The sequence below is a fragment of the Periophthalmus magnuspinnatus genome, chromosome 4 (assembly GCF_009829125.3).
Source record: "Periophthalmus magnuspinnatus isolate fPerMag1 chromosome 4, fPerMag1.2.pri, whole genome shotgun sequence".
Lineage (NCBI taxonomy): Eukaryota > Metazoa > Chordata > Actinopteri > Gobiiformes > Gobiidae > Periophthalmus > Periophthalmus magnuspinnatus.
Window position 1 is genome coordinate 14,258,038 of NC_047129.1, and position 27,964 is coordinate 14,286,001.

The window sequence follows — 27,964 nt, forward strand, 5'->3', positions numbered from 1 at the left end:
CTCACCTGCTCCTCTATGTACCTTGAAGTGCAAGCTCTCTTCTTGTTCAGGGCATGTTACGGCATCTGATATTGTGTGGTTCTGGCTCTTCTTTCTGTCTTAGTAAAAGCCAAAGTTAAATCTGTCAACTGGACAAAAAGTTGTAGGAGTGAAGACGTTTTGCTGCTCATCCAATCTGGTCAGATTGCTGGTGGACACTGCCTTATATCTATTTGAAGGGAGGGGCAACCTACACTGAAACTGTAAACAGCTGTTGTCTCCAATTTCAGTCTTAATGGCCTCTATTCAACTTTTAATGGTCTTGCTGGCACACAGTTCCCTTTGTTCCCTTTTTTTCTTTCTTTCTTTATATCTGTCTGTCTTTGCTGTCATGTGAACAGAATGTACAGGTCCAGAGTAGGTTAAGGTGTCTGATATTGTGTGGTCCAGAGTAGGTTAAGGTGTCTGATATTGTGTGGTTCTGGTAAGCATTTAGTGGTCACTTGATATCATTGGGTTCTCTTTTTAACATGGTATTGATGAGAAGAGGACAAAATTGAATAAATAATATAATGATAATGAATATCTTTCTTTCTTTCTTTCTTTTTTTTTAAAATCTGTCTATCACATTTTGGCAAAAACGCCCTAAGCAGCTCGAGTTGTACCCTCAACTAAAAGTAAACAAAAATTTAGACACACATTTCATGCAGTTCTTGAGACCGTTGTCTTTGCTGTCACGTGGACAAACTGTTTACGTCCAGAGCAGTCGTTTCCGGAGAACGGTGATTGACGTGTAATTTGACCAATCAGAGGCTCCGAAGCGACACGCGCATGGCGGATGTGTGTTTCTCACATGAAGCTACTGCAAACCGAAGCAGCTAAACGCGATTATGCTGTAGCGCAAATGTTCAAGATTGCTGAACTTACGTGAAACGAAATGGTATCAACCTCAAGCATTTGTTGCTATACTTACATATATCTGGACGATAATTAGCAACATAGCGATGATATTGTCAACCGTCAAATTCCTGGCTACAACTCATTTCCAGGCTCAAATACAGGTAAACACCCTCTGCAGCTAGCTTCTTCTGCTAGCGCCAGGCTAAATCGGGTACTGGACGCTCTGTTTTCTTGACCAGCTGTTCACCGTTTTGTGCTGCACTACGTAGGTCTATGTGTGTGGCTTTTATATGTGCTAGCTGTAATAACCATTTATTTTCATTAAATCACTTGATAATTTTATTATAGTAGAGTCACGGAGCTGTTTATCGTAATTTAACCCCCCGTGAGTACACTCTTGAAAGACAGTGGAGATGATTGTGTTCACATTTATACATTTTACTCTCAGGTTACTCCCATTTTCTAACCAACTGTTACGAATCTTTATATCTTCAGGCAACTTCAGTGGTTAGTCATCATTTAATTATATGCTATGTCCTACCAATTAGGACAAATGAATAATTAAAATAAGTTAAAATACCAGATTGATTGAAGGTTATGTTCAGAAAAATTATATCATATGTCATAGGCAGTGGTGATAAATGTCAATTCAAATAACGGGAAAGTTTTAATGTAGCAAAAGAAGTAAATAATAAAACATAATTCTTAGACTTTTAAGACAAAAAAAATAAAAAATAAATAAATAATAATAATAATAATAATACTTAAAATTGGAATACTGTATTACAAACTGTTACTTTTATTGACTGATGAGGTTCCAAACATCTTAAAGTTTTAATTATTTATTTTATTCACTTTTCTGTTAAGGGATAACAAAATAATCATAGAAAACCTGTAGGCTGATGGACATTGGTGTTTGTCTAAATAGTTCTATAAGCATAATTTATATAGGTCATTGTTATTAGGTAGTAGTTTCCTTTACCTTCATCTTAACAGCATTGTACTTGATTACATAGTTTCGGATCCTCTATGTCGCTTCCCCCAATCTGTGTGAGACGTTAACCTGTAACCATGACGTTTGTGCAGGAAGGTTGAATGTCAAGTTTAAAACAAATGTACAAATGTTCTTTGTTTCTGGCAAAGTAGACTTAGCTTGGGTCATTCTAGTTGTGGGGTCTAATGCAAATCCTCTGTCAGTAAAAGCATGTGGTTTGGAGCAGAACTCAGACTCTTTCTTTTTGAATAACAAATAATGGAATCAATCAGAAATTGTGATAGGGAAATATAGGAAAATAATCTTTTTTTTTTCTTTTTCCTTAATTTCTTTGACATATCGGCCAGCCTTACCACTGCGGCTGAATATGATTCAACACTGTTCTTTCAAAATGACATAATCACTGTTTTAGCTAAAGTTAAGTGTTGTGGCTTATACCATATGCAATCATTGGTCTGTATCATGTTTTTAATGTGTGTGTTATGTAGGTGTAAAGACAACAGGTCGTGACGGGAGCTCTTGCAGTTAGCAGAAGATCAACCAAGTAGCTGATCTGTGTCAAGATGCTGCTGTCCCTGGGGATGCTCATGTTGTCTGCCACACAGATCTATACCATCTTCACAGTTCAACTCTTTGCCTTCCTCAACCTGCTGCCAGTGGAGGCTGACATTGCTGCTGTAAGTTTTTCTTAACACAAATGTTAAAGATCAGTTGTTAATTTTGGGTTTTGAAAAATATTTAGAGACAAGATAATTTTCTGAACTAAATAATGTTATTCACTTGTTTTTCAGTATTCCTTTGATAACAAAACAGAGATTTTTGATGATCTTCCTGCAAGGTTTGGGTACAGGCTTCCAAGTGATGGGCTTAAGGTGAGTACTACTCTGTGTATTGGGTGGATATACATTTATATTACTCTTGGACGTATAAATAAACATGCATATTTCATATTGCATGATATTTTAATACACAGTTTCCTCAACTGCCACAGTTAAAAACAAATAATTTAAAATGGACTTTTATGAGCTTTTAACCGTCTTATAACGTTGTTCACTCATCATTAATTTGCTCAAAGTTGTATTTTGTTTCGGTAGTCCCGCATTGTCCTACATTCACCTTCCCACTATCCCTGCCCACAGCTCTTTACTTAGTTGTAAATATTCAAGATTCAGACTCTAGGTCATGCATGAATGGGTCAGAAATGTCGTGTAGCCCTTTGTCAAAAGTAAAATCATGCAAATGAAAGTCCGCTGTTTGCTAAGGTGAAATGCCACTATGAAGAGGCGGAGCTACTCAGTTCTGCAGATTTGAACAGAAGGTCAATGAAATTAAAAATTATTTAGGTTAATAGTGAACACCCAGAAAAGCATAACATGTATTTTTCAAGCCAGTTTCAAACATAGCTTTGTTCATAATTATATAACCCACGTTGTTTTGATGGGGCAGTAGCTCTCCGCCCTCTTGCTGAACACTTGTTGATCTAAACAGTGAGAATGATTCATGTCTTCTCTCTGAGCTGCTCATTGTGACCAAGAACGCTTTGTCTTTGCCCAAAGCCTTTGAGCAAACACAACCTTCAAACTGGTGAAATATTTGCTGCAGGTCTAATAAATATGTATATTACCAGAAAGCTATTGCTTCTGATTCCAAGGCAGTTAATTAAAGAAAACAATATTTAATAATCTTGTCTTGGCTTAACTAACTTAAAGGAAAGTGGGACTAAATTAGAGCTGTCAGCCCTGTGCAAACGACAGATCTACGTTGATAGTCCATTATATTCCTATAGAGAACTAGCCAAATCTCACCAGGGCCTATTGGGCTGTTGCAGTTTTTAAACCATTGACTCATGGCTGAACTTTAAAGCTTTCTTGTGACATCTGACTATTAGGACTAGCTACATGAGGCTCTGTTTGAACCTGTGTTATGAATGAGCTGTGGAACAGTGCATTGTCAGTTCTTTAGGAAAGATACTGCTGCAGCCTAAATATTCAGGTTTACTTAAATATGAATGAAAGTAAACACAACTCCAGAAATGCTGTTGTTAAAGAAACAACATTTAATTGTGTTTGTCACAAAAAATTTTGTCAAACAATTGCGTGCACTAAATGTGATTTTCTCTTACCCCTGTTTGGATGCTAGTGCACTATACAGTTAGATGCAATATCAACTACCCTTCTGTATTTATCTCTGATGCCATTAAAGCACTTGGCCCTGAACTGCGTTACAATAGTCCACTTTTAGACACATTTGGCATCATAAGGTATCACAAGCTGTTTATCCCTCTAGGAGTCTCTTTAGGGAGAACTTTTGCTGTTGTTAAGACTTGCACAACTATTTAGTAGTAGTGAATTATTCCCAAGTAGGAAGTTGTATTTTGCTGATGATGCTTGCACAATGGCAAAGTTTTTAGGTTTTTTTTTTCTGTAGCAAACTTCTTCATTTTGTTCTTGCCTCTATCTATATCTAATGGTGACGTTCAATTCCACAAATACTGGACAGTCCATAATTATTGTATGGGATGACATGGTATGTACACATTTTAGAGGTTGTGGGTTTATTTTGTATGAGTCTGGTATAACTTTTTTGAAGTGAGTCGGCAGGTCAGGAGCAGGAATGATTCTTTGTCACAAACTGTATTCTCAAATATTCACAGTTTTGACATTTGTATTAATTTTAATGCAAAACACTAGAGCCATAATCCAAATAGATAAAATATAGAGACCATGCCTATTGACTAAGATAAGTAAACTTGACTAAGATGTCTAAGAACTTCCTTCTGCACTCATATGTTTTATTTATTTTAAGTTTACAGTTCCATTTTCCAGAAGTCCTTATTCAGATTACAGTTTGGGCAAAGGGCTCTGGTTGTGAGCAGTTTTCAAAAAATACTTTAACTAAGTCATGCATCAAAGTAAAATGTGTATTCACTCACAATATCATCCAGGAGTGTGTCTAAAAGGGGGTAGTAGAGGGGTAGGGGCCACCCCACTCAGGGGCTGTGGCAGTATTTTCCCTGGTGCCATCCTATATCTAAGTCCAACTACCCAGGCCACCCCAGTAAGTCACACCTCTATACTCAACAGAAATTAAAGCAAATCTTTGAGTGACCCTGATTAATAACAATAATAATGAATTCATATTAATCCCATTCACTTGAGTAATGGTTAGAGAACTATGACATGCTGAACTATGACTCCTTTACTCAAATGTATGCAAGCAGCAGCACACTAAGCCTGGACCCATGTGATTTCCTCTGTTGTTCCCCTGCTCTAACACCTGCTGCGGCTTTCTCAAATCAGGTCAGTCAACTCCAAAAGCAAAACTATTTCCTCATAATATAACATGGATTTTGAAATTTGTAGTTTTGCATTTTTTTATTTTTTTTTTAGTTACTCGTGTCCCAACAAGAATTTAATTATTTATGGCAAAATAGACAAAATTACAGAAGAAAATAAAAAATGAGATTTGTATACCATTTGTCAATGTTACTAAAAGCACCCAGAATTTATTTTAAGAAAAAAGAAAGAAAAAGTTTTTGGCCCCGATTTTTCTTTGGTGATACAGTAAGGGTTGACATGCCAGCTATAAGACTGTCAACACTGTTTCTATAGGGCTGTGTAAAGATATATAGCTGTAGTTAACCTTGTCCTTGGTCTTTCTCTGGACTTTTTGCCGGGATTCCAACTCCTTCCGTGCTTATTTCCTGTTTTTCCCTGCTTTCCTCCTGCAGTCCTTCCAATTGTTTTTCTTTTCCATTTCAGTGACTTTTTTCCTTATAGTCAACAGAGGGCACCCTTGTCACTGGAAACACATTTTTGGAGTAAGGCAGCTACACCTGATGTTAACCGTGGATCACTAAAGTAGACCTCCAGAGGTTATCAAGTGTTACCTGAACTGTATTAAATGAACTTTAAAACTGTAACTTTATTAGGTTATGAACTTGTGTAGTTGTAGCCGATATGTAATCGTAGTAGTCAGCAGGAGCAAAGCCCACTCACTGAAAATGCAGCAGTGATGATGACAACAATTCTGTGTTAGAAAGTGCTGACTCTTGTATACCAACAGGGAATTCATTGGGCCTGGCTTTTACAGAGAGGAAGAGAGAGAGAGAGGGAGGGGAGAGGGGGGGAGTTGTGTCCCATAGCAGTCCACACTTCCTGTCTAGTGCCCTGACCCTGACAAATCAAATGGTGTTAGTTGCAGCTCATTAAATTGTGATTAAGAAATATTAGGCCTATCAGAGTCAACTCCTCTGTCTTATTTTTTACTATAGTTTCCCACTTTGCACTTCTGCCTGCCTCATCACCTTGCTATTTTTATCCTTCCCAGTTCCCTCACCTTTTCTGTCCTGTTATTTGGTTCTTCTGTCAGAATGCTTCTGTCAGAATGCTTTTTTGACAGTCTCTCAAGAATTAATTGAAATAACCTAAAGGTCTTCATGTGAATATATGGTATTCATTCATTTTGAGGTGTGAGTGAGGCTAGTGGTGCCTTTGTCATTAAAATTAGTCAGTTAACATGGAGGACCCAATGTAGAGTAGTTGCAAAATTGTTCAGATGGAGACGTAGAGGGATACACTGATACAATACTGTTTTTTTGGATATCGGCGATGATATCAGATATTGGATCATATCATGATGATATCAGATATGATATTGGATCAGATATCAACTTCGGTTTAGCCAATATCATATTTTGGTCTATAAATTGGTGTATGGGACGATTTACTAGCCAATGTTGGTCCAAAATGTCTCTTAATATTAAACCTGTGTTTTTACAAAACTGTTCTGTAGTTACAAAGAACATTTGGATATTTTTTTTTACATTATGCTGTTTGTGTTTAAAGATAATAAATAATATTTTCAGTCTCTGCCCTAGTATCGGTTGATATTGGGTATCAGCAGATACTTAAAGCCAAAGTATCGACATCGGTATCAGAACAGAAAAACCTGGATTGGTGCATCTCTAATGTAGAAAGTCATGAGTATGTGCTATCAAATGACAAGTACAATTCTGTTATATGTGAGTAATATATGGTTTCGTTATTAGCTTTGGAAATTGTCACAATTGCTCATAATAATGATGATTAATTATATATATATATATATATATATATATATATATATATATATATATATATATCCTAAAGGTTGATTACTAATGGCAAAAATCCCATGGCAAGCCTTGACAAAAAAAAAGGTTGATAAATGTTGATATTGTTTGCTGTTTCTTTAGGGCTTCTTGATTGGTGCTCGTCCAGAGAATGCCTGTGAACCCATCGAGCCCCCTCCCAGAGACAACCTCACAGGGGCCTTCATTGTCCTCATCAAGCGCTTTGACTGCAACTTTGACATAAAGGTACAGGACTGCCACGGTCCATTTCATCACACTTAGATAGATATTATGTTTTCTGTTGCTTGGACCTTAGGAAATACTGTTGATGTCTCTGACTGTTTTGCACTCCACAGTAGAAGTGGGAGATATATTAAAAACTATACTATTGCTATTACTGTTTTGGAGATTTAAAAATATCAAGCACATTCTATTAAAAAATATATATATAAAAGCTGCAAAAAGAGCTGATTAAAATTCTGAATGCTTGAACATCTCTCTTGACGTTTACAAGCAAGTTTAAGAACATTTCTGAGATTACTGGATTGCCATAACAGTGGGTACATTTACATGGTACATTTATAAAAATCTGATAACTAGAATAATCACATAACCCAGTAATTAGATGTGAGTTTTGGTGTGTATTTACGTGCATAAAAGAAGTCTGATCATCAAAAACACCTCGTGACATGTGTCAGTTAATCAGTGGATTTTTAGTGTAAATGTTGCATTTGGAAGATAAAGTACAGTGAATTTGAAATTAGCTCTTTTTGAACATTTTCTGATTAATTTCTTCCTTTGCCACATAATTAGTCTCGCCAACATAATTAGGCTGGCCCCACATAATTAGTTTTCTCTTTTTTGTATAATTTTCCTTGTTGAAACCTGAACAGGTGTGAACAATTGGGAAGAAGTCAGATTTCTCACGTCTCATGTAATGTTTCAATAAGCTGTTAAGTCCAGAAATCAGATAAGGATCAGATTTCTGGTGTGTATGTAAAAATGGACACTGTATTTTGCCAATGGGGAAATCCCCAATCCCCAAAATACACTTATATTCATTTTTGTCACCATCGCCCACCCCTGCACCACAGTGCTACTTACTGGATATATCAGTAGGTGGTGGTGGTGCTGGTGGTACTGGGTTTCTTAGATCATTCACTTTGGACACAAAAAACAGAAATTGTCATTTCCCGGATGAGCTTCTATTCGTGTTCTGCTGTGTGGACTTTTTCTTTTTATATTTTTGCTGAGAAATCTTTGAGTATCCAGTTAGAGAACCTCTTTTGCAAGCATCAATATCAGGCTAGGTGTTATTCACAAACTGCGTGTACACGTCATGTTGGTGTTGCTGCCACTTATTTGGAGTGACAGCCAGATTTTAGCTTTATACTTGGCAGCAGAATCCAATTTTATTATTTTCACAAGGCTGAATGCTTTTTGTGCTGAGCAGTGTTAGGAGTGAATGCTTTTACTTGCCACTGGGTGTGAAGGAGTATTTAAGTTAAAATGCTTTTACATCACTTAGTGATAACACACATTTTAATAATGCATTACTAATAGTTAAAGGCTTAACTGTTGCTTAAATACACTTCTGATAATAAAAGAAAAAATCAAATCTATCAACTGGACAAGAAGAGTAGGAGTGTAGGAGTATGGATCATACCTGGACGACTGAGGAATTGCACAGGCTACACTTCTGATGGTATACTTTTGTCAAATATTACAAGTATTCAGCCATTCACCATTTTGGTCACATTAAAACTAGCAATAGATCCTTTTTTGCACATACACTGTTATCTTAATAAGCATTAATATGTGTTTTATAAATACAAACATATAGCTGTAAAACCACTAACTAGCATACCAATTACCACCTAGTTATTGTCTAAACTAGCGGTTACAAGCTCACCAAAATCTGATTAATATATGATGTATAGACCTTTAAAATTACTTAAAGGACACAATTTGATGTGAGTAATCAGTGGTGGAACATAACAAAGTAAAAGTAGTAAAGTACTGTACTTAAGTAAAAATTGTGAGCAGGTATCTATACTTTCTACTCCACTACATTTTTTTAACTGAACTAAAAAGTAAAAGTTTTTTTTATTATTGCTTGAGACCTGCTGAAAAAGTTGAGGAGTTGAGGAGCATGAAATACTTTTTCTTTACTTTTCAAGTACATTCTTAAGCGGGTACTTCAATACATTCCTTGAGTATTTTTTGCTTGGCTATCTATACTTTTAACTTAAGTAACAATGTTAAAATCAGATGATTTAGCTGTTACATGTTTACATTTGAATAATCTTTTAGTAACCGTCCACATATTTTACTTGCATCTCATTCATTCTTTCACATATTTTGGGTTGTTTTGTCTATTTTCTCCATCGTGTTCCTCTCACTCTGACGTGCTCCCTCACTTTTTTACTTTTTCCTTCTCCGTTGTAAATCTGGTTCAGCTGTGCGACCTTATAAGGGCATATAACCTCAAACGCACACACTTGGACACACACACACACACATAGTGGCTCTTTGAGGAGGCAGTGAGGTGTTCCCTGGACCCGAGCGTAACCAGACTCCATTTCACATAGCAAAGTGTCAACCAGACTCTCAAAGTTTATAAACACTCACTGCTTTTTCAACCAATGCGTTAGTAGTGATTTTGTAAATAACTTTTTGTAGCCTATTTCAAAATTAAGTTAACTTTAAAATATATGTAAAATGCAATGACTAAAGATAGTCTTTGAAAATATCCTGAGGAACATTTGCTAAGACTTGATAAAATAAAAGTAGATATTACAGTTATTCCAGTAAAACAGCATTAGACACAAACTAGAAAGTCCTATGTTTTTTCCCATTGGCCTTTGAATGACATCCAAACATGTGGAGTTTTTCCACCGTTTCCACCGTCTTACACCATCTGTGCTGAGTAAAGGGGACTGGAAGGTCAACTGTAGCAAAGGGGCAGTTATCTATGAAACATATCTGTGGTGTCCTCAAATTCATGATTCATAATAAATAAATTAAATGGACTAACTTTGATTATTTTTGTTTATTAATATGCAGGTCAACCTGAACTGCAACATTTCTTCCAAATGGTCTGTAGGCCTGTCACCATAATTACTATATCGACTTATCATTCAATAAATGATAGCTGAATCAATATATTTTGGGGCTCATTATTTATTGTGTGTATAGTTTCTTTGTGAGGAGGCGTTTGTTATTTTTGTTGTAACATGAAAAAATTGAGTTGTAAGGAGTTGAAAAATTAACTTCTGTGGTTAATTATTGATTGATTCTGCCATTTATTTGTTGCAGCTCATGTCTTTTAATGATTCTGTGTATTTAAATATTTGTTTACTGGCATAATCGTCCTTTTGTTGTTATTGTGTCAATAGCATAAAATAGTTCAACATTATTGTTTATCGCAGTATATCTCTGTAGCCATACATTGCCCTTTAAAATTTGTTATCGTGACAGGTCTACTGGTCTGTTTGGTCTCTCAGGCAGACATTTTGAGAAATGGTCTAAGAAATTAGATTTAGTTTGATTTAGGGACATTTTTTCATAACAGAATACTGGTGGTGGATCTCCACACAATTCTAGCTTTTCTCGGTACATGTAAATGAGTGATAAAATGTACAGTACGTGATGTATGTAAATCTGGGTAATTATTAAGCCAGAGGCAACATATGGACTCTACAGACGGAGAGCAGAGAGCAGCAACTAGAGCTAGAGAGAAGCAGCAACTTGGAGCTGAAGATGTAAAAAAATAAAAAGAGGGAAAAGGCCAGATTAGAAGATTTTAATACTCCTCAGTAGTAGTAGTTTTGTGTGAATCTTGCTCTGTTCCTCTCTCTCTCTATTCCCTCTCTGTACTCCCCCTCTCTTTCTCTCCTCCCTCCCTCTCTCGCTTCCTTTATCTCTCCCTCTCTTTTGCCACTCCAACTGTTCAACCATCTAACTCTCCCTCTCTGTACTCCCTCTCTCTCTCCCTATCTCTCTGTACTCTCTCTCTCTCTCTGTCTCTGCACTTCCTCTCTCTCTGTACTTCTCTGTCTACTCTTCCCTCTCTCTCTTCCCCCTGTCTCCCTCCCCCTTCCTTACTGTCTTGTCTTTCTCTCCCTCCCTCTCTCTCTCTCTCTCTACACTCACTCGGTACCCTCCTCTCTCCCTCTCTCTCTCCAAAGTCTCTGTCTCTCCCTCTCTCCCCCTTTCTCTCTCTTCCTCCCTCTCTCCCGCTTTCTCTCCCTTTCTCCCTCTCTCTTCCTCTCCCTCTCCTTTTCCCCTTTGCCACTCAACTATTCAGCCCTCTACCCTCTCTCTCTTTCTCTCTCTCTCTCTCTCTCTCTCTCTCAGCTCCTTCTAGAAGCTGCAGAGGAAACAAAGGAATAATACATTCCATCTTGACCATGACAAGACAGCTGCGTGTGTGTGTGTGTGTGTTAAAGTGTGCATCCGCCAACACACACGTCCATGCCTTCCCTCCCACCCCTTTAGGCTTCCCCCCTTTTGCATTACAGTTATCCCCGGCCTGCAGTAAGTGGCTAGAATGGCCAATAAAACTGACACTTTCCCACTTAACCCCACACAGTCCGCTGTTAACGCCTCGTACCAGCACACCGCCCGAAGCACGTGCAGCGATTAGACTGTACACGGAGGTTCAATGTTACGACGACAAGGACTGGAGAGGGATCAAGTATAGGCCATGTTAATGGCTTGCGGCTTCCTCTGAATGTATACGTCTGCTTCGGTCTGGTGAAGGCACAAGAAAGCATTCCCAAATTCCCTCTAAAAGTAAAAATTCCCCAGAGATGGATGGTTTTGGACTTCCTGTATTCGGCTCTGAGGGGAGAGGGGGCGGAGTCATTGTTGACCTTTGTGACCTTTCCATAAGAGCATGGGGGATGATTCAGGGGGGTGGGGTGGGGGTTACAGGAAACTCAATACTTTCTTCCTCTTTTGCCCCTCCAATGTGGCCTCACTTCCTTATTGGCCAGATTCTTTGCAGGCTGTTGGTCCATCTCTCTAATAACACAGAAGCATACAGTCCATAAGAGACATTATGTCCCTGTTATGTAACCTGCACACAGATATGCCGAGCTCTCAGAAACCAGGTTGCTCTCCTTACACTACATTTCCACGTTTACTGCCGTTATACTGGCCTCTGTGAATGTGAACACAAACCAAGATGAGCCAGGGATTTATTATAATGTATAGCTTAGGGTTAATTAGTCAACAGGGCCATTAAACATTAAGCTAATTATACCTGTATTGTATCTAAGTCACCAAAACACACTAAAAATAACAATCAAATATAAACATTTAGTTATTGATTAATATTTATTGTGTTCCAGTTGCCATAGTGTTTGTGGTATTGATTGACATCTGAACCATCTTGCAAGAATTCAGAGAAGTTTGAGGTTCAAATCCCCTTTTATCTTATCTTAAAGGCGTGGCTGCCATTTCTAGTTGTGAGCAGATCAGATATGCCATTGCCAGCCCAAAGATCTTAGCCATTGAGGAGTGTTCCAGAAAGAGGTTCAAAATGTCTTTGAAACTTCTGAAATTTAGAAGTTGTGTAGTGTGATGCGGGATGTCAAGATTACGCAATGTATTGATAACCACTGTTGTAGAGCAAAAAATAATAATTGGGGCAATTTCATAAACAAAATTAAGTCAATTTCAATCTATTTCCAAAAAAGCTAACTTAATTATAAAGTATTTTTATCTGGCTATTTTATGTCACATTAACCTTACTATATGGTTCAAAAAGTTCAATTGGTCACATAAGAATGGTAACAAATAGGGTTGTTCCGATACCAAAAGTCTGATGCCACACATTTTCAGGTATCAGTATCGGCGAGTAATCAGACCAACTCACCGATCCGATACCACTTTTCTAGAATAAGGACTCATAGATGCAAGCACTGCCGCTCTTGACGTCTGTGGCTAATGCTACTGCTAACGCTCAAAGGAGGTTAAATGCAGGTTGTGGAGCAGACATTTAAAACATGCTAATAATGACAGAAAAGACATTTGTGTCGCCTCTTTGATACCTTTATTTAGCCTTTGGAGTGCATGCTGAACTTGGCAAAATAACTATGGAGAGTGCAGCCTGACAACAGCAATAACACAGACTTTGTTTACTCTGCATCATTAGCATGTGCTCCGAGGGCGTCTTTTTACAGGCCTCACTGCTGTTTTTTTTAAATCTGTGCTCTGTGGTAGAGAGTGACCAAATAGAAAGTTGTGCTGATGTAAGCACTTTGTCGTCAAGATCATTATTACATTTGACCAATACTTTAGTCCTCAAAATCTCATTTATCCTTGGAGATGTTCTTTAGAGATAGCCTTTTACTAGCGTTATTTTTTTCCTTGTTCTGTAACAAAGTTGAGTAGTCTACTTCTTCACATTATGCTGTATCTGACTGGTATCAGTATCGGTGAGTATTGTATCAGAACAACACTAGTGATAATAAAATCATAATCATAGACAACGGCAATGTGAGAAAATGAAGGATTTGATTTTTATTTTGTTTTGTCTCAATCGGGAATACCATATTTTCTGGAATATACATCGCTCCGGAGTATTAGTCGCACCAGCTGAAAAATACATAGTTAAGTCAGTGTGACAATAATGAAGATGTGAAATTATATATTTTAATCATTTTACATATAAGTTGCATCTGAGTATAAGTCACACCTCCAGCCAAACTATAAAAGAAAGTGTGATTTATAGTCCAGAAAATACGGCAATTAGATTGTCATGTTTTTAACACAAAATCTGTTATCATGACGTCCATAAGTGTGACTTTGGCCTGTCAATATTTGTTATCGTCACTGATAATAGACCATGTAACCAGGAGTTCTACATGAATTGCTCTTGCCTGTTGTTACTGTGGTGACCTCATACCCCAGAGCTGCACACACGGACCCTGATCCAGCATAGCCTCCGTTAGATCCCATGACAGGGTATGACTGTGGCTGACTGAATGGATGACTAGCTCGTGTCTGAGGAGGGAGGTCCCAGCTAATGTCACACAGACGTTTTTCAGGCTTGTTTTCATGTCCGGGATTGTGTTGTGGCAACCGGTGGCCTGCTTCGTCAGTCAATTGGACACCCACAAATGCCTAGATAATGTAGCATAGTGTAGATAGTGTAGTGTAATGTAATTAGATATATTCACAGAATAGATATACGGTTTTATGAAGGAGTTTTGGATTTTGCTGGAAGTATTCTGTTGCAAATTGCAGCAGCATGGGTTACTCATTTCAGTATGTGTATAAAATATTAATAGGCACCTGCTTGTGTCCATTGAGTTGTTATTTTTTGCAAAGAATGTTCCACAACACGGCATTAAATGTATTTCACATTTATTGAATTATGTTTTTTATTGCTCAAAAATACCTTGAAAAACATGCACTCTTACTGTGAGCAGGGACACCTCACCACAGATCTGACCAGAAATGCCATAGTGTGGAACATTGCAGACAAGGCCGTATCATCTCAATAGAAACTTGAAATAATTATTTGTCTGGACAAATGGCAATATAACAGTATAATTAATGGTTCTTCATTTACTGCTGATACATTCCTCTTTGCCACTTAAAATAAATTAATGTTTAACAGCTCACGTCACACCTTTTGTGCAAATATCACAAATGCGTTGCTTTGGGAGCCTCAGTTTACAGGTTTTATTGAGCTCTTTATCTAATCAGCCGTATGAACCTTGAAACTAAAGCCTAGAATTCCTCTGAAGGAGCAACAGGAGGGAGGGGGCAAGACCAATGAGTAACACGGAGACAACACATAGAGAAGGCACTCTTTAAAGACTGGGAGGGGCACAGTTCAGATGTTGGCTGACAGGCTTGTCGTGATAAATGATCAACTCTCCTTTGGTACTCTGTACTACTTACTTGCACTAGTGGAAAACTTTTTCTTATTTTTTGTAATACATTACATTTGAGTTAGAGAGTGAAAAGGTAACATGCCAATGACTTTTTAATAATACTTTGTTTAAAATTCAAAAGAAGAGTTTGAAGATGTAGAAGTAATTAAAGGAAATACCCTATTATATTTAATGTTCTGCATGATTACCTTAGCCTTAGCCAAGAGGTGGAGGTGAGTTTTGTTGGCTCTCATGACAGAGACAATATGTAGGATTTCCCAAACATGCGTGAATGTTTCTGATAAGGAAATTTTGCCTTCTACGACTACCTGCCAAACCTACATAACTGCTAAGTTACAAACTTTTATTGAAAAAAAAAATAAAATAAATATATATATATATATATATATATATATATATATATATATATATATATATATATATATATATATATATATATATATATATATATTAGTGTTCAGTGTTGTTATTTGCCTCTGTATCTACACCTCAAGAATATTTTTTGTTTGTTTTACTCCTCTACTTTCAGGAAATATTTAGTAAGTAAGTAGAAAAGATGACTTGAGATTGCGTGAGCACGGTGTGCTCATTTACAAAGAGCAGAAGTCAAGTATCCTCTATGCAAACTGACTGGGCGATGGCAGCACCAGTACAACACACTGGTCAGTTTTAGTCTTCCCTGGGAGTGCTTATTCAATAGGCTCTGACAGGATGCAGGAGGAAAACTGATAGCCAGACAAATAATACTGCAGAGGTGAGAGACAAATGAAAGCAATTATATTGTGTGAAAGGCGTCAACATGTTCACACTGCAGCAGCCCGTGAGTGGACTGCAGACATCAGGCTAAATATGGATGAAGTCACAAATAGACAAAAAGCTTCCGAAACAACAATGTACATTTGTTTTAATCCATTTGAAAAAACACAGTAACGTTGCAACATTTTGTAGCTCCAGGTCGCATCATTTCCACACTCAGTCATCTGTGACCAGTTGAAGTCTGCTGTATGTACACACAAAGCACAGCTAGGGGACAACGCATAGTCCATTGACCTGAAATGGAAAACCTGTGTAATACATTTTTTAAGTAAAACTCATTCTCGCATTCATAAGTACAAAAACTGCATAATAGAAGTGCATTATGCTGTTGTTGGCCTTCAGAGAAGACTTATCTCTGTGAACCACTATACTTGCACCAAATGAAATAGTAATTGGTTTTTCAGAGTCATAGAGTGAATAATTTTAGCTCAGTGTGTATGTGTTTGGTATTTAGGAAACTGATAAACACTGATAAACTTTCTATATTCTAATGATATGCCTAAATTATATATAAAACTGTTTAGCATTTAAATTGCTCAACACAAATTAGATCTGAACAATTTTGGAAAAATATCTAATTGTGATTTTGGACGCCAGTAGCTGCGGACAACTAGACAACAGTAGCTTAGTTGGAGTGTTTTTCCACTGACCCGAAGGTTAGTGGTTCAAATCCCGCTCCCACAGATGAATACTGTTGTGTCCTTGGGCAAGACACTTAACCCTTCTCGCCCCATTGTGTGCATACACTGGTGCATGAATGTGTGTGCGTAAATGCCTGAGTGGTTCCTTGACTGGTAATTTATGATTTGAGGATCCTGTTCAAAGTTCACCTTTTTAAACATGTCTAAGGTTTGAGAGCAAACTTACATATGAACTGCTAAACTTATCCAGGAATTCCAAGCATTTCAGAACATGGGTTAGCAGCATTTGTTTTTACATTGTAAAACACAATAATTTGTTGTTACCAAAGGAAATAAATAAGTACTAGCTAAATAACTGCAGTCCTTACAGTTTGCTAATTGCGACTGTTCAAACTGCAATTTTCATTCCATTGCATTATATCTTGCAGCCCTATCACAAATGTTTTGTTATATCTGGAAGGGCACAAAACTCAATGAGCAAAGTTAAATACAGCATGGCTGCATGATAAGGGAAGGAGTTGCTTCACAGTCTCCAAAAAAACTAAGAACCTGTCTTAGTGATTAGATATAAAAGTGTCACACACATTTCTATAGCTCTGTTTGTGCCTGCTTAGCCTGTGCAGCCTGTAGGTTGTATATTTTGGATGTCAGTAAGCGGTTGAAGCTAACAGAAAATACGGCTTCTGTCACAACAGTCTGCAGATACTATCACTGCTGCAGACAGCAGAGATCCCTCCTCGGAGTGTGCTGGTATTTAAAGCCACGCTCGGTTCTATTGATTTCTTTCCTTTCTAAAGCTGCTACATCTCAGTTTCGCTCTGTCTCTGCCCCTCTCCTGTTTCCAGCCTCTCTGCCGTCTCAGGAATGCATTGAATGTCCTTATCTTTGCCCATGAAAACACAAGGGTGAGCTTGCTGCAGAGGTTGAATACTTCTGCAGAGCCCAAACACACAGAAGGGTTTGTATGCCGACATGTGCTCTGCTAACAAGCCAAAGGAAACCGCCAGGGTACAGAAAGTTACTTACGATGTGTGTGATGTAGCTTGAGTTAGAAAATGTACCAGATGTTGTGTAACAAATGTGTTAAAATATTGTGAAAATGTGGCCAATGAGTCTTTTTGATTTAAAACAGATAGAATTGGCCTTTGTTTATGGTGTAGCATATTTATTACTGCTAGCCAATATTCCGATTAGTGTTGCTAAAAAAAGTATAGTACGTGAGATTTTGTCAATACTGAAAATATTTGATAAAAAGTCCAAATTGGTCTTTTCTTGAATAGTCTGAAAATGGTCTTCATCTCTATCTAAACTGGGAGAATGGAGCAAACATCTTTTTCAAAATAGCGTGTGAAATTTTACTTTTGTGCCAACATTAATTCCAATAAGTTTGCAACATGAGTAGCCTGTGTCAGATTTCTTGTTTCTTGTGTTTTCCTCATCCATACTCTTCTGCTCACACAGGACAGGAGGGGCCATTGATACTCGTGCACAATACATCGTCTGAGGCCAAACACATGGCATCACAATGCTGTTGGTGCTAAATGCGCTGCTTCACGTATTCCTGTGCATAAAATTAGAATGACAAGGCCCTCACAAAAGCCAATCTGTAACAGTATTTACCCAGACGACACCAGCACATTGTTCTTTTGCAAAGTATATTGGGAGCCACAAATAGTTTTTGACATCTAAAATGAACAATGTTTATATTGTTTTTTTGGGTTTTTTTTTTACCTTTACGCTTTGTATAAACAACTATAGTATTTGCAAAATATCTGCATAAATATTTATTTTACCTAGTTAATGGGACTTCTGCTCCTGAACCTCTGCGCACATTGTCTGTGTCTGTCAAGGCTGTACGAAGTAATTTTCATCTTTACGCAGGACTGTAAGCTGTTGTCTGAGGCGTGAGCAGGCGCGTCCGGAGGTGTGGGTTGCCGACCCCTGCAGTAGTGCAAGGAAAAAGTACCCACGATAAACAATGACCCACAAAAAGTATTGTTCCATCTGTCACATATTGACTTAGACTTAGACTTATTGTTCAAATAAGTCTAAGTGTCACTTTGTATAATGTCACTTTGTAACATGTTTATGACATTTCAAATACAAATTCTACATACACCTGAAGATCACTTGATGTAGATTGCTGCCTCCGTAGCTTTAAAAGGAAATCTAAACATCATTCATTATTGCGTTAATATTGATTTCTCTTAGATTTTTTCCCATGTTCCTTCCTTTATTGCCTTTTGCTTATTTAATAGATTTAGAAAAAATATTGAATGCTTTCTCTTTTTTTTAATGTTTTGACTAACATTCACACAATCCATTCAAAGTGTTGTCTCCCACACATTTTCAGATGAGACACAGCTCTCTTGCTCACAGTATGGACTGGCCACACTGTAACAGGATTCATTTCAAGATTGTTTTGTCACATCCTATTTCCTCCACTACATCTGCAGTTAGCACGGAGCTCCAACAATGGTTACACAGGATACAGGAGCCACAAAAACAGCCTGGCAGATGCAAAATCCTCATGACGTCAATTTCCCGTGCACAACTCGCTACTTTGAATATGTTTTATAGTTTCCCATCAAAGGTACTACGCTCTGGCTATAAAAAGGTGCCCTCATCTAAGTAGGAAACTTTTAAAATAGTTCCCTCGTTTTTTCAACAACCCTTAAATAGTAAAACACTTTATTGCTCTGACGTTTCAAGTCTGCCACAATAAATCTTTTGTAAATTAATGGGTGTGCTATTGTACATTATTGTGGTCTCAACTGGTTTGGATTTCTGTGGTTGAAATAAAAACAGCTGTCATTTGTTACTTTATCTGAAAGTAGCGTCTTAAGTTTGCCTCGGATCCAGAATGCACATTTCTTCAATTCTTTACAAAGACGTGAGTCTTGTCACCTGTGAATCTCCCTGTTCAATTGGGTGTGATTGACAGGAAGATTAGCCAGTCAGGGACACGCATGGTTCATCTGTATCAAGAAAAAAGAAAAGAAAAAAATATCATAGGGGGCTTAATAACAAATCTGATTGCACAATCACATTTGACCAGGCTTGAGATGCAACGGAGGGGTGGGGACCCGACTGATATAAATCTGTGCAAAAAATACAGGGAGGTATTCTGGATTTGCCAAGAAAAGAAAGTCTTAAGTATGACCATCACAAACAATTTTGTGATGAGCAATTTTGTGTCAATAATATCAAGAAATGATTTGTGCAGTATAAATGTACTTTTTTTTTATGTTTAAACAACTTTTATAGAATTGTACTTCGTTATAAGTTTGGTGGTTTAAAGGAAATTATCTTTGTTGGTGATTATCAAAATTATACCTAATGTGCCACAAATTATTACATTTACACCTGTTTTATGATTATATATGGTATTATTGTTTATTGTCCCTGCTCTACTTTGCACTAAACTCCAACTATCAAAATTAGCTTCTTCTGGGAATATATCTGACCAAAATAATTACCTGTCCTAGTTGAACACTAAATAAATATTGCTTCCTTCACAGGTCCTAAATGCACAGAAAGCAGGATACAAAGCAGCGATTGTTCACAATGTAGACTCCGATGACCTGATCAGCATGGGATCCAATGATAGTATGTAACTGTCTCTCACCACACCATCTTCCACATCAGTTACATAGGCTTCAGTTTCGTGTGATAGATTTTTTGTTTTGATGGAAAATGTAATATTCTCCTGAAATGTACCATCCCAAGTCACGTAGAGTTTACCCTGCAGCAAGACAACTCCACCCCAATTCAAATTCCCAAGTATTTTTCGGGTGTGTTTCTGTTGGTCTTATTGTAGTTCTTTCTTCCTTATTAAGTTTTAGGTCATTTTAGGTCCTGAGAAGACAAACTGCAAAATGCAAGTGAAAATGAAACGAATGCATAATCATCTTTAAAGGTGCACTGTGTAACTTTTCTGATACCACCCTCTGTTTGTCTCTTTTGAGATTTTATTGCTTTGCATTGAATGTCCCACAATATGGCATTCATTCTCTTTATCCAAGTTACAAGTCATATCTATGGAGAGGTGATTCCGCTTACAGTAAGCAATGTATGCAAATGAAATAAGTACAATACACATTAAGTTACATAGTGCATCTTTATATTACAGGGTGTCCATAAAGTCTCTTTACAATTAAAATAAAAATATATTACAAAGGCACTTGATAAGATATCTTAATCAGACTTGTTCTATTGTACTCAGTGGTTTCCAATTTTTTTTTTTACCTCATTTAATTCACCTGCTTGCACAAAGCATATCTAGACGGTACTGGATTTTTTGCCATGTTCACTGTAGCATAACCTCATCAATGGTTGTATCTGTTATGTTTTGCTTTAGTTCAGTGATGTCCCATATCTTTGTTCTATACACGACTTCTTTAACATAGCCCCGTAGAAAGAAATCCACAGGTGTGAATGTGGTGGCCACAGAGTTGGTCCATCCCTTCCAATCTGAAAGGTCTGAAAATTTGATTGAGGAACTCACGGATATGCAGACCTCAATGTGATTTAAAAACTTTTATAAGCACTGAGTACAATAGAACAAAACTAATTAATCAATTGCCTTTGTAATAAATTTTAAAATTGTAAAGACACTTTATGGATACCCTGAAAATTCTAAATATGGATCACATGTAGCTCATTGGCGATCCTTGTTTGATCCCTCAAAAACTCGCAATTAAAATTTTCTTTTGTGATTACATGATCCACCTGCTTTAGTCTTACTAAATCTACTATTGTCTGGACTGTTTTGTATCTCTAGTGGATATCATGAAGCAGATAGACATCCCATCTGTTTTTGTGAGTGAAGAAGCTGCCAACTCCCTCAAAGAAGACTACACATTTGAAAAGGGGTAAGTCCTGTTCTAATTCAACTGTTCAACAATGTGTTTTCCATCTCCACAAGTCACCCAGACCTAATGTAGATGTATTATGGCACTGCATGGCCTCTGTATTAGATCATATCAGAGGACTTGTCTGTGATGTGTTGTCACTTCTGTTGGGAGTAATAATATAGTGATGAAATGTCCCAGTCTGTTACAGAGGCTCATTGAATCAAAGTCCTGTTTCTCCACTTCTGGCAGCTTGGTACTTGACACCATCTCACAAGTCTTTGGCAAAGCAGTGAATGCCAAAAATGGCTGAGATTTGGTGACAGGAATGAAATTAGCTAAAAGAAATCTAAAAAGACAGCCTATTTGATTAGCTCTCAATCTGATGTTTTTGGTCTGTTGGTAAATTTATGCCACATTATGTAACTGTACTGGAGGAGTGTCTTTCCTCGAACGTTCCTCAGTTTGGCATTAAACATGTCTTTTATATCTCTATGGAGGGAAGCAAGTTTTGCCTCTAGGTCAAGTGGTAGGTCAGGTCAGTGGAGGAAGCCCCTGTCACAGCAAGTATGCATCTTGTATAGGTATTTTTTGTGGTTATAAAGAACACTATAATTGAATAAAAGATAGGTTTTAATGCCATACTGTGAAACATTCCAAGCAAGGCAATAACATCTCATGGTGAGAGCATTGGAGCATGTGTGTGCTTCCGACTCCATCGACACTGGCCCCAGTTGATTTTTAATTGAAAAACTGTCGCCCCTCTCTCCGCTATGTTAGTTGTTATGATACTCGTGGTTAGACTTCCAAATATGGAACTCGGCTCCAAATTTGCCCTATAACTGCTCTAGTCTTGATGAGCTTTTATTTGTCCGGAGCTGAATGCTACGGATGATGTCACACTCACTTAGTCCCCTTCTTTATACAGTCTTAGGTTACAAGTTGCTCCTTTTAATTACTGTAATAGTTGAATGTTGACAAAAGTAAGAGGTCATTAGTGTTTTTGTGCACTGGACACTTGCTATAGACCTGCACTCTGAATTACACTTCTAATAATTGCTTTTAAGTTATATCTCTATTTTAACATAACACCATCTTTAAATACACTTTGCATTGTTCCTACAGCGGCCACGTGGTCCTGCTGCCGGACTTCAGCCTGCCCCTGGAGTACTACCTGATTCCCTTCCTCATCATTGTAGGAATCTGCCTCATCCTCATCGTTGTTTTTATGGTACATGCAGTATATCTTTTGGAGATTAGTATTTATATCATAATATTTATATATACAACATTAAGAAGCATATGAAAAGATAATTGTACTGATTACCTTGTCTTGTTTTATGTGTAGATTACAAAGTTTGTCCAGGATCGGCGGAGAGCTCAGAGAAGTCGTCTCCGCAAGGATCAACTAAAGAAACTTCCCATCCACAAATACAAGAAAGGTATGTATATATATATATATATATATATATATGTAACAAAAAAACAGTAATCATCATGTACCCCTAAAATGAGTTCAATTTATGCTGAAAAAAAAACAACATAATGAGTGCATCAGTGGATCAAGAATGAACTATTGCTGCTCTAGACGGATGAGGCCAGATAATTAAAAACACATAGGTTGACTTGCTAATGTTGCCAAACAATGCATACAAAGTTTTCTCATCAGGTACATAGGTACACTATGCAGCTTTATACTATTTTTAATAGGCCACAAAAGCTGTCTGCTTCTTGTGACTTTACTGATTGGTGATTGGTTAAATCCACCTGTCACTCACTCTCACTCAACAGAGGCTGACCAATAGGAGGAGTGGATGGGTAAAACCCTTGACTATTTTCCTGTGAGTAAAAGTATCTGTGGTTAACATAGAGCTGCAACGTTTTCTTTTGCTTATCCCGGACCAGCAGCAGGGACTCCCAGTCTGAGCGAGAGACACAGTTCCTCCAGCGTGTCCTGGGTCTTCCCCGAATAGAGCTGCATTAATCATTAATCCCCAAATCGTAGCATCACCAGAACAGCAGATTGTCACAGGGATCAGATCATAATTATTACATTTTTATTGTGTTATTGCAAAGCCTTGCTAAAAAAAAAAAAAAAAAAGCCATTTTAAGGTATTCCGTGAGTACTTGTTGCATTACGTTCCTTCACATGATCTGGCAAAAGTGCAGAGATTCCATCATTACATTACAACACATCATTCCTCGCGGAGCTGTGCACCTTGGAGCTAATAAGATTAATATGGACCTGATTTCCACCCAAAGAGCTACTTGGCAGAGTAGAGCTCTTCTCTGTTGAAAATGGACACATGACTGACTGCCTGGAATGTACGGCGTCTCACTGCATTCACTGTACTCACACTGAAGTAAAGTCTGTTCAGGTTTAACAGATATGTTATATGGCCATGCAAATTATGACATTTTAATTAAAATTCAGTTATTTCTAATTGTCAGTGTCAGTGATCGGCTTGGGGTTTTTTAAGCAAGAAGCTAATCCTCTGTCAGTAAAAGCATGTGGTTTGGGGTAGTGTTCAGACTGGAGAAATAGATTGACTAATTTTTGTGTTAAATTGCTTTGATTAAACATCTGTATTGCTTATGATTAGGAAATTAATGTTGAAATGCCTTTTTATTAGACAATGTTTTTTTAGTACAAAGACCTATCTGGTTATGGTAATTGTTATTCAATTCAAATCCTTGTATGGTTGATTTTGTCCACAGAGCTTCTGTCTCTGCAGCTGTATTTTGCTCATTTGAATTGGAATAACCCTTAGTCTAATCAGCTGTGCAGGATTTATATACAGAGATGGGGTGGTGAATTGTAAAAAAAAAAAACAATTCCAAAGCTGCTAAAATGAGTTATTATCAGGTACATAGCCACACATGTGTTAACAAATGTTGGCTTGCTAATTTTTAATAGATTTTATTACTCAGTGACAGGTTTTGAAAATGCTAACCCTGGTGCCAAAAAGTTGTACTCACCAGGAAATGACCCTCTGTAAGCTGAGTCACTGAACAAGGTGTTGAATCCACTGAAATGAGGTGCAAACAAAGGCCTAAAATTGGTGCTGAACATTATTTTACTGTATTATATTGTGTGTAGCAAATGGATCAGACCTGGACGACTGAGGGATTACACAGGCATTATATTCTGTAGATTTTTTTTCTCAAATTGGCTGTTCTTAGATCTTACCAAAGCTCTCTGTAATCATAGTCACTACATTAGCAGTGTATTTTACTTTTGTTTTTCCGGGTTACTTGTTCTACTTCCGATCGTGAGGCTTTTGGACTGCTTGTACTCGGGGTTTAGTGTATTGATGTGAGCCCAGCTTTGAGTGGGCAGGGAGCCTAATGCCCTGGCCTTGGCCTATGCTGCAGTGGGTGCTGGAGAAGGTGCTGAGAGCTACAGTCATTACAAACACTTGGGCCTTGGATTAGACAAAGAGCTGGCATCTGAAATAGTTTATGTGGGTTTAGCACACATCTATACTTTCACAGTTTCACAATTTTCACAATTAATTTCCATATTAATTACCGGTAGTCTTTTTAATACAAGTAACAGGATGTAATTTTTCAACACAAATTGTGTGTTCCATCAACATGTGGTTTGATGCAGCCTCTGATATAACTATACAGGATTGGTCAATTTTTTTCTTAGAAACTATTTTAAGTATTGATACCTGCTCAAGTGAGTATCAATGTTTTGTATCAATTAGTATTTGGATATCACTTTTCACAGCTAACTTATTTTTTAAGTTTAGTCCTAGGTTTAATATTGGGAGACTTGAGATGGGAGTGACACAAAGGGAGTCTGTATGAATGGGGAATGATGAATGTTAATAGAAACCATGATACCCGTGTAATTGGAACACAATAGCTCCAGTCTGATCTGCAGCAGCACAAGATCTGTGTCAGTGTGCGAGATTATGTAATCCAGCTGCCACCGCTGTCTGAGTGCACAACGCCATTTTGATGTTGGCTTAAATGCTTTTATTTCAGGGCCTTGCATCATGGTCATTCACTCAGAGCAGAAAACTGATCATAGGTGGAGTTTTGAACTCACTTTCAACAGCTAGTAAGTTACTAGTTACTCATATTAGACTTGTTGATTTTGGTGCTGCTTCTTGGGTTCTCCCTGACCTCTTGTTTGGACCCTCTACTGCTCTGGCTCCACCTTCCTCTCTGTTTGGGCGGGACAGTGAACACAGCAGCTGCAGTGTGTCATTGTTTGAAAGGCATGCTGTCGTCAGAGGACTCCTCTGTCTGTGTCTCTGGTGAAGCTCTGCTACACTCTTTTACTGAATATCTGAAGTTCACTAGTTCAGCGTGGCTCCTCTGAGAGCAAGGCTGTCGGCAGCCTGCTGTAAATGAGAAATGGTTTTCCAAAGATGTACACAGTATACAGAACTAAAACTGAGCCAAAGTAACACTTTTCATCTTGTAAAACTGGGGTTGTACAGTGCAGTATTCACTCAAATGGGATCACTGTAATGAAATCACCAGCTGATTCCAGAAACGAGGAGTAAGTAATGCTCCTGGGAGGCGCTTTGATCAGCTTGACTGGCTTAATTTGTTCTCTGACATGGGACGACCAGTGCAGCCTGTAGAGTTATGGCTTTGCTGCAGAGCTCTGATCTTTCTCACCACTTGTTGCTGGTCAAGCTGTTTTTCAGGAGACTTAACATTTTACAGTCAAATCTATAGACTGTATACCATATATCTATAGATTTTATTATTACGAAGCCTTTTACTTGACTCAAGTGACAACTTTTTTTTTGTTTTTAAGTCAGATCAACTTTGGTTTATAACACATTTGAACCTTTTCTGACGATATCCAAGATCTGAAGTCTACTTTTGGTTGAGCAAAACATTGTTGCTCATAATATTGCTTATAATTCTCTTGCACTGACATTATTACAGAATTAAGATGTGCTTTATTATAAACTTTAAATCGCCAATGGTTTGGGAGAAAGGGGAGGTAGGATGTTTTTTGATGTGACTCCTCATCCTTATACGGTCACATGCGAGCCTGGCGCGGATACAGAGGGCCGAGTCAGGGAAAACATGGTCATTTAGAGCTTACATAAACACAAGGCTCCCTCTTCCTCCTGCCTCGCACTAGAAGACGGGAAGGAGTGAAGAAGAAACCGTTGGAATTCCACAGGGAGTGTAGCTGCATTCCTTAGCTTTGCTTTTTAGTCTCCTGTATTGTCCCAAAATGTGTGTCAGCTGGTTCTAATCTCAGTAAATAGTTCAATGTAAGGGAGGGGACAATGTTGATGTGGTATTTCAACATAATTAAATTCTTAGGACCACAAGTGTTTTTTAACATGATTGACTCATTGTTTTAAATTGTGTTTGTTCTGAACTAGCATCACTGGTGTACACGTGACTTGATTATCTGACCCATCTTTCATTTAAACACAAAAGAAAGGTGTGTAGCAGAAGTGGCTGATGAGGTTTGCTCCATTTGTGACTCAGGGGACAGCTATGATGTGTGTGCCATCTGCTTGGACGAGTATGAAGAGGGAGACAAGCTCAGAGTGCTGCCTTGTTCCCATGGTGAGTGTATGGTCACTAACATTCACAGCATTATCTGAGGATTCAGTACAGCATTGCTAGTATATTTGTCAGAACCAATTAATGAAATTACTTTATCTCTCTGCCCTCAGCCTATCACAGTAAATGCGTGGACCCCTGGCTGACAAAAACAAAGAAAACCTGTCCCGTGTGCAAGCAGAAGGTGGTCCCGTCCCAGGACGACTCTGATTCAGACTCTGAGGAGGGGGACAGCGGTGCAGATGAGAATGAGGAGGTGTCTGAGAGCACCCCTCTGCTGCGCTCTCTTGCCTCCACTAGCGCTCACTCCTTTGGCACTATCTCAGCTGCATCCCGCTCAGAGCAGGACCAGGAGTCCTCGGAATACGATGAGGAGGAGCTGGACAGCAGCGACAGCGAACAGGAGGTGACTGTGGAGACTGTGGTGGTACAGATGCAGCGGGCCTGTTCTGAGGACCACGACCTGCCCAGAGCCTGAGCCGGGCCGGACTGTCAGGCCTCTGTTTCAGCTTTACACAAGAGACTTTGGGGGGGCAGGGTTCACATGGTAGTGGTCTCCCACATTTCAGTGTATCATGTTGATTGTGCAACTGGTGCTGATATGTCAGTGGTGATGTACTCTGTACAGTAGCGGGTCAGTACTGTATGCTAATCCAGGAGCAGACGCTCGTTTCTACAAAGTGATTTCTGTACTGTGTATATATATGAAATGTCTAAATCAAGTCATTTGATTATGTTAATGCCATAAGATGACACTGTAAATACATTTAGTTAACTCTATGCAGAATTATTTGGAAAATTCAGCTCATATAAACATAAGACCACTGTAAATTGTTTTGCCAACTCACCGGTTTATTGAGAACACTGCTCCTGTGCCACAGGTTTACGGCTCTTGTACAGTCACCTCCGTGTTTGGGCGCCACTACAGCGATGTGTGAGAACTGTCAGAGCTGATGGTGGTTGGAGACTTTGGTTTGAGCAACCCATCACCCAATGTTGATTTATAGGCCTTATAACATTAAGATTGTTTTGTACCGATTGTATCTCTTGATTTCATCTTGTTAAACCCTGTTGCCTTTCAGTTTTTTTCCAATTATGTAATCTACATCAGTTCAATAAAAGATTTAACCTGATTTTATTGCAGCATTTGTAGAAATAAAATGGCTACAAACACTAAACCTCCCAAATTGTAATGTAGA

The 27,964-nt window shown here is 38.1% G+C and overlaps 1 protein-coding gene across 1 annotated transcript; it reads left to right on the forward strand.

The window, feature by feature from the left end:
* Window positions 1-801: 801 nt before the first annotated feature.
* Window positions 802-27,940, forward strand: rnf13 (ring finger protein 13). The gene is made up of 10 exons (XM_033964787.2): window positions 802-1,040; window positions 2,362-2,550; window positions 2,665-2,745; window positions 7,110-7,232; window positions 19,878-19,965; window positions 21,140-21,230; window positions 22,335-22,440; window positions 22,558-22,651; window positions 26,688-26,768; window positions 26,879-27,940. Exons 2-10 carry the CDS (start codon window positions 2,437-2,439, stop codon window positions 27,241-27,243), a joined length of 1,143 nt encoding a protein of 380 aa, XP_033820678.1. The 5' UTR covers window positions 802-1,040; window positions 2,362-2,436; the 3' UTR covers window positions 27,244-27,940.
* The last annotated feature ends 24 nt before the right edge of the window (window positions 27,941-27,964 follow it).

Coding starts and splice junctions, on each gene's coding strand:
- rnf13 (XM_033964787.2), top strand. CDS start 2,437: ATGCTGCTGTCCCTGGGGATGCTCATGTTGTCTGCCACACAGATCTAT. Junction 2,746..7,109: donor TTCCAAGTGATGGGCTTAAG/GTGAGTACTACT, acceptor CTGTTTCTTTAG/GGCTTCTTGATTGGTGCTCG. Junction 21,231..22,334: donor GACTACACATTTGAAAAGGG/GTAAGTCCTGTT, acceptor TTGTTCCTACAG/CGGCCACGTGGTCCTGCTGC.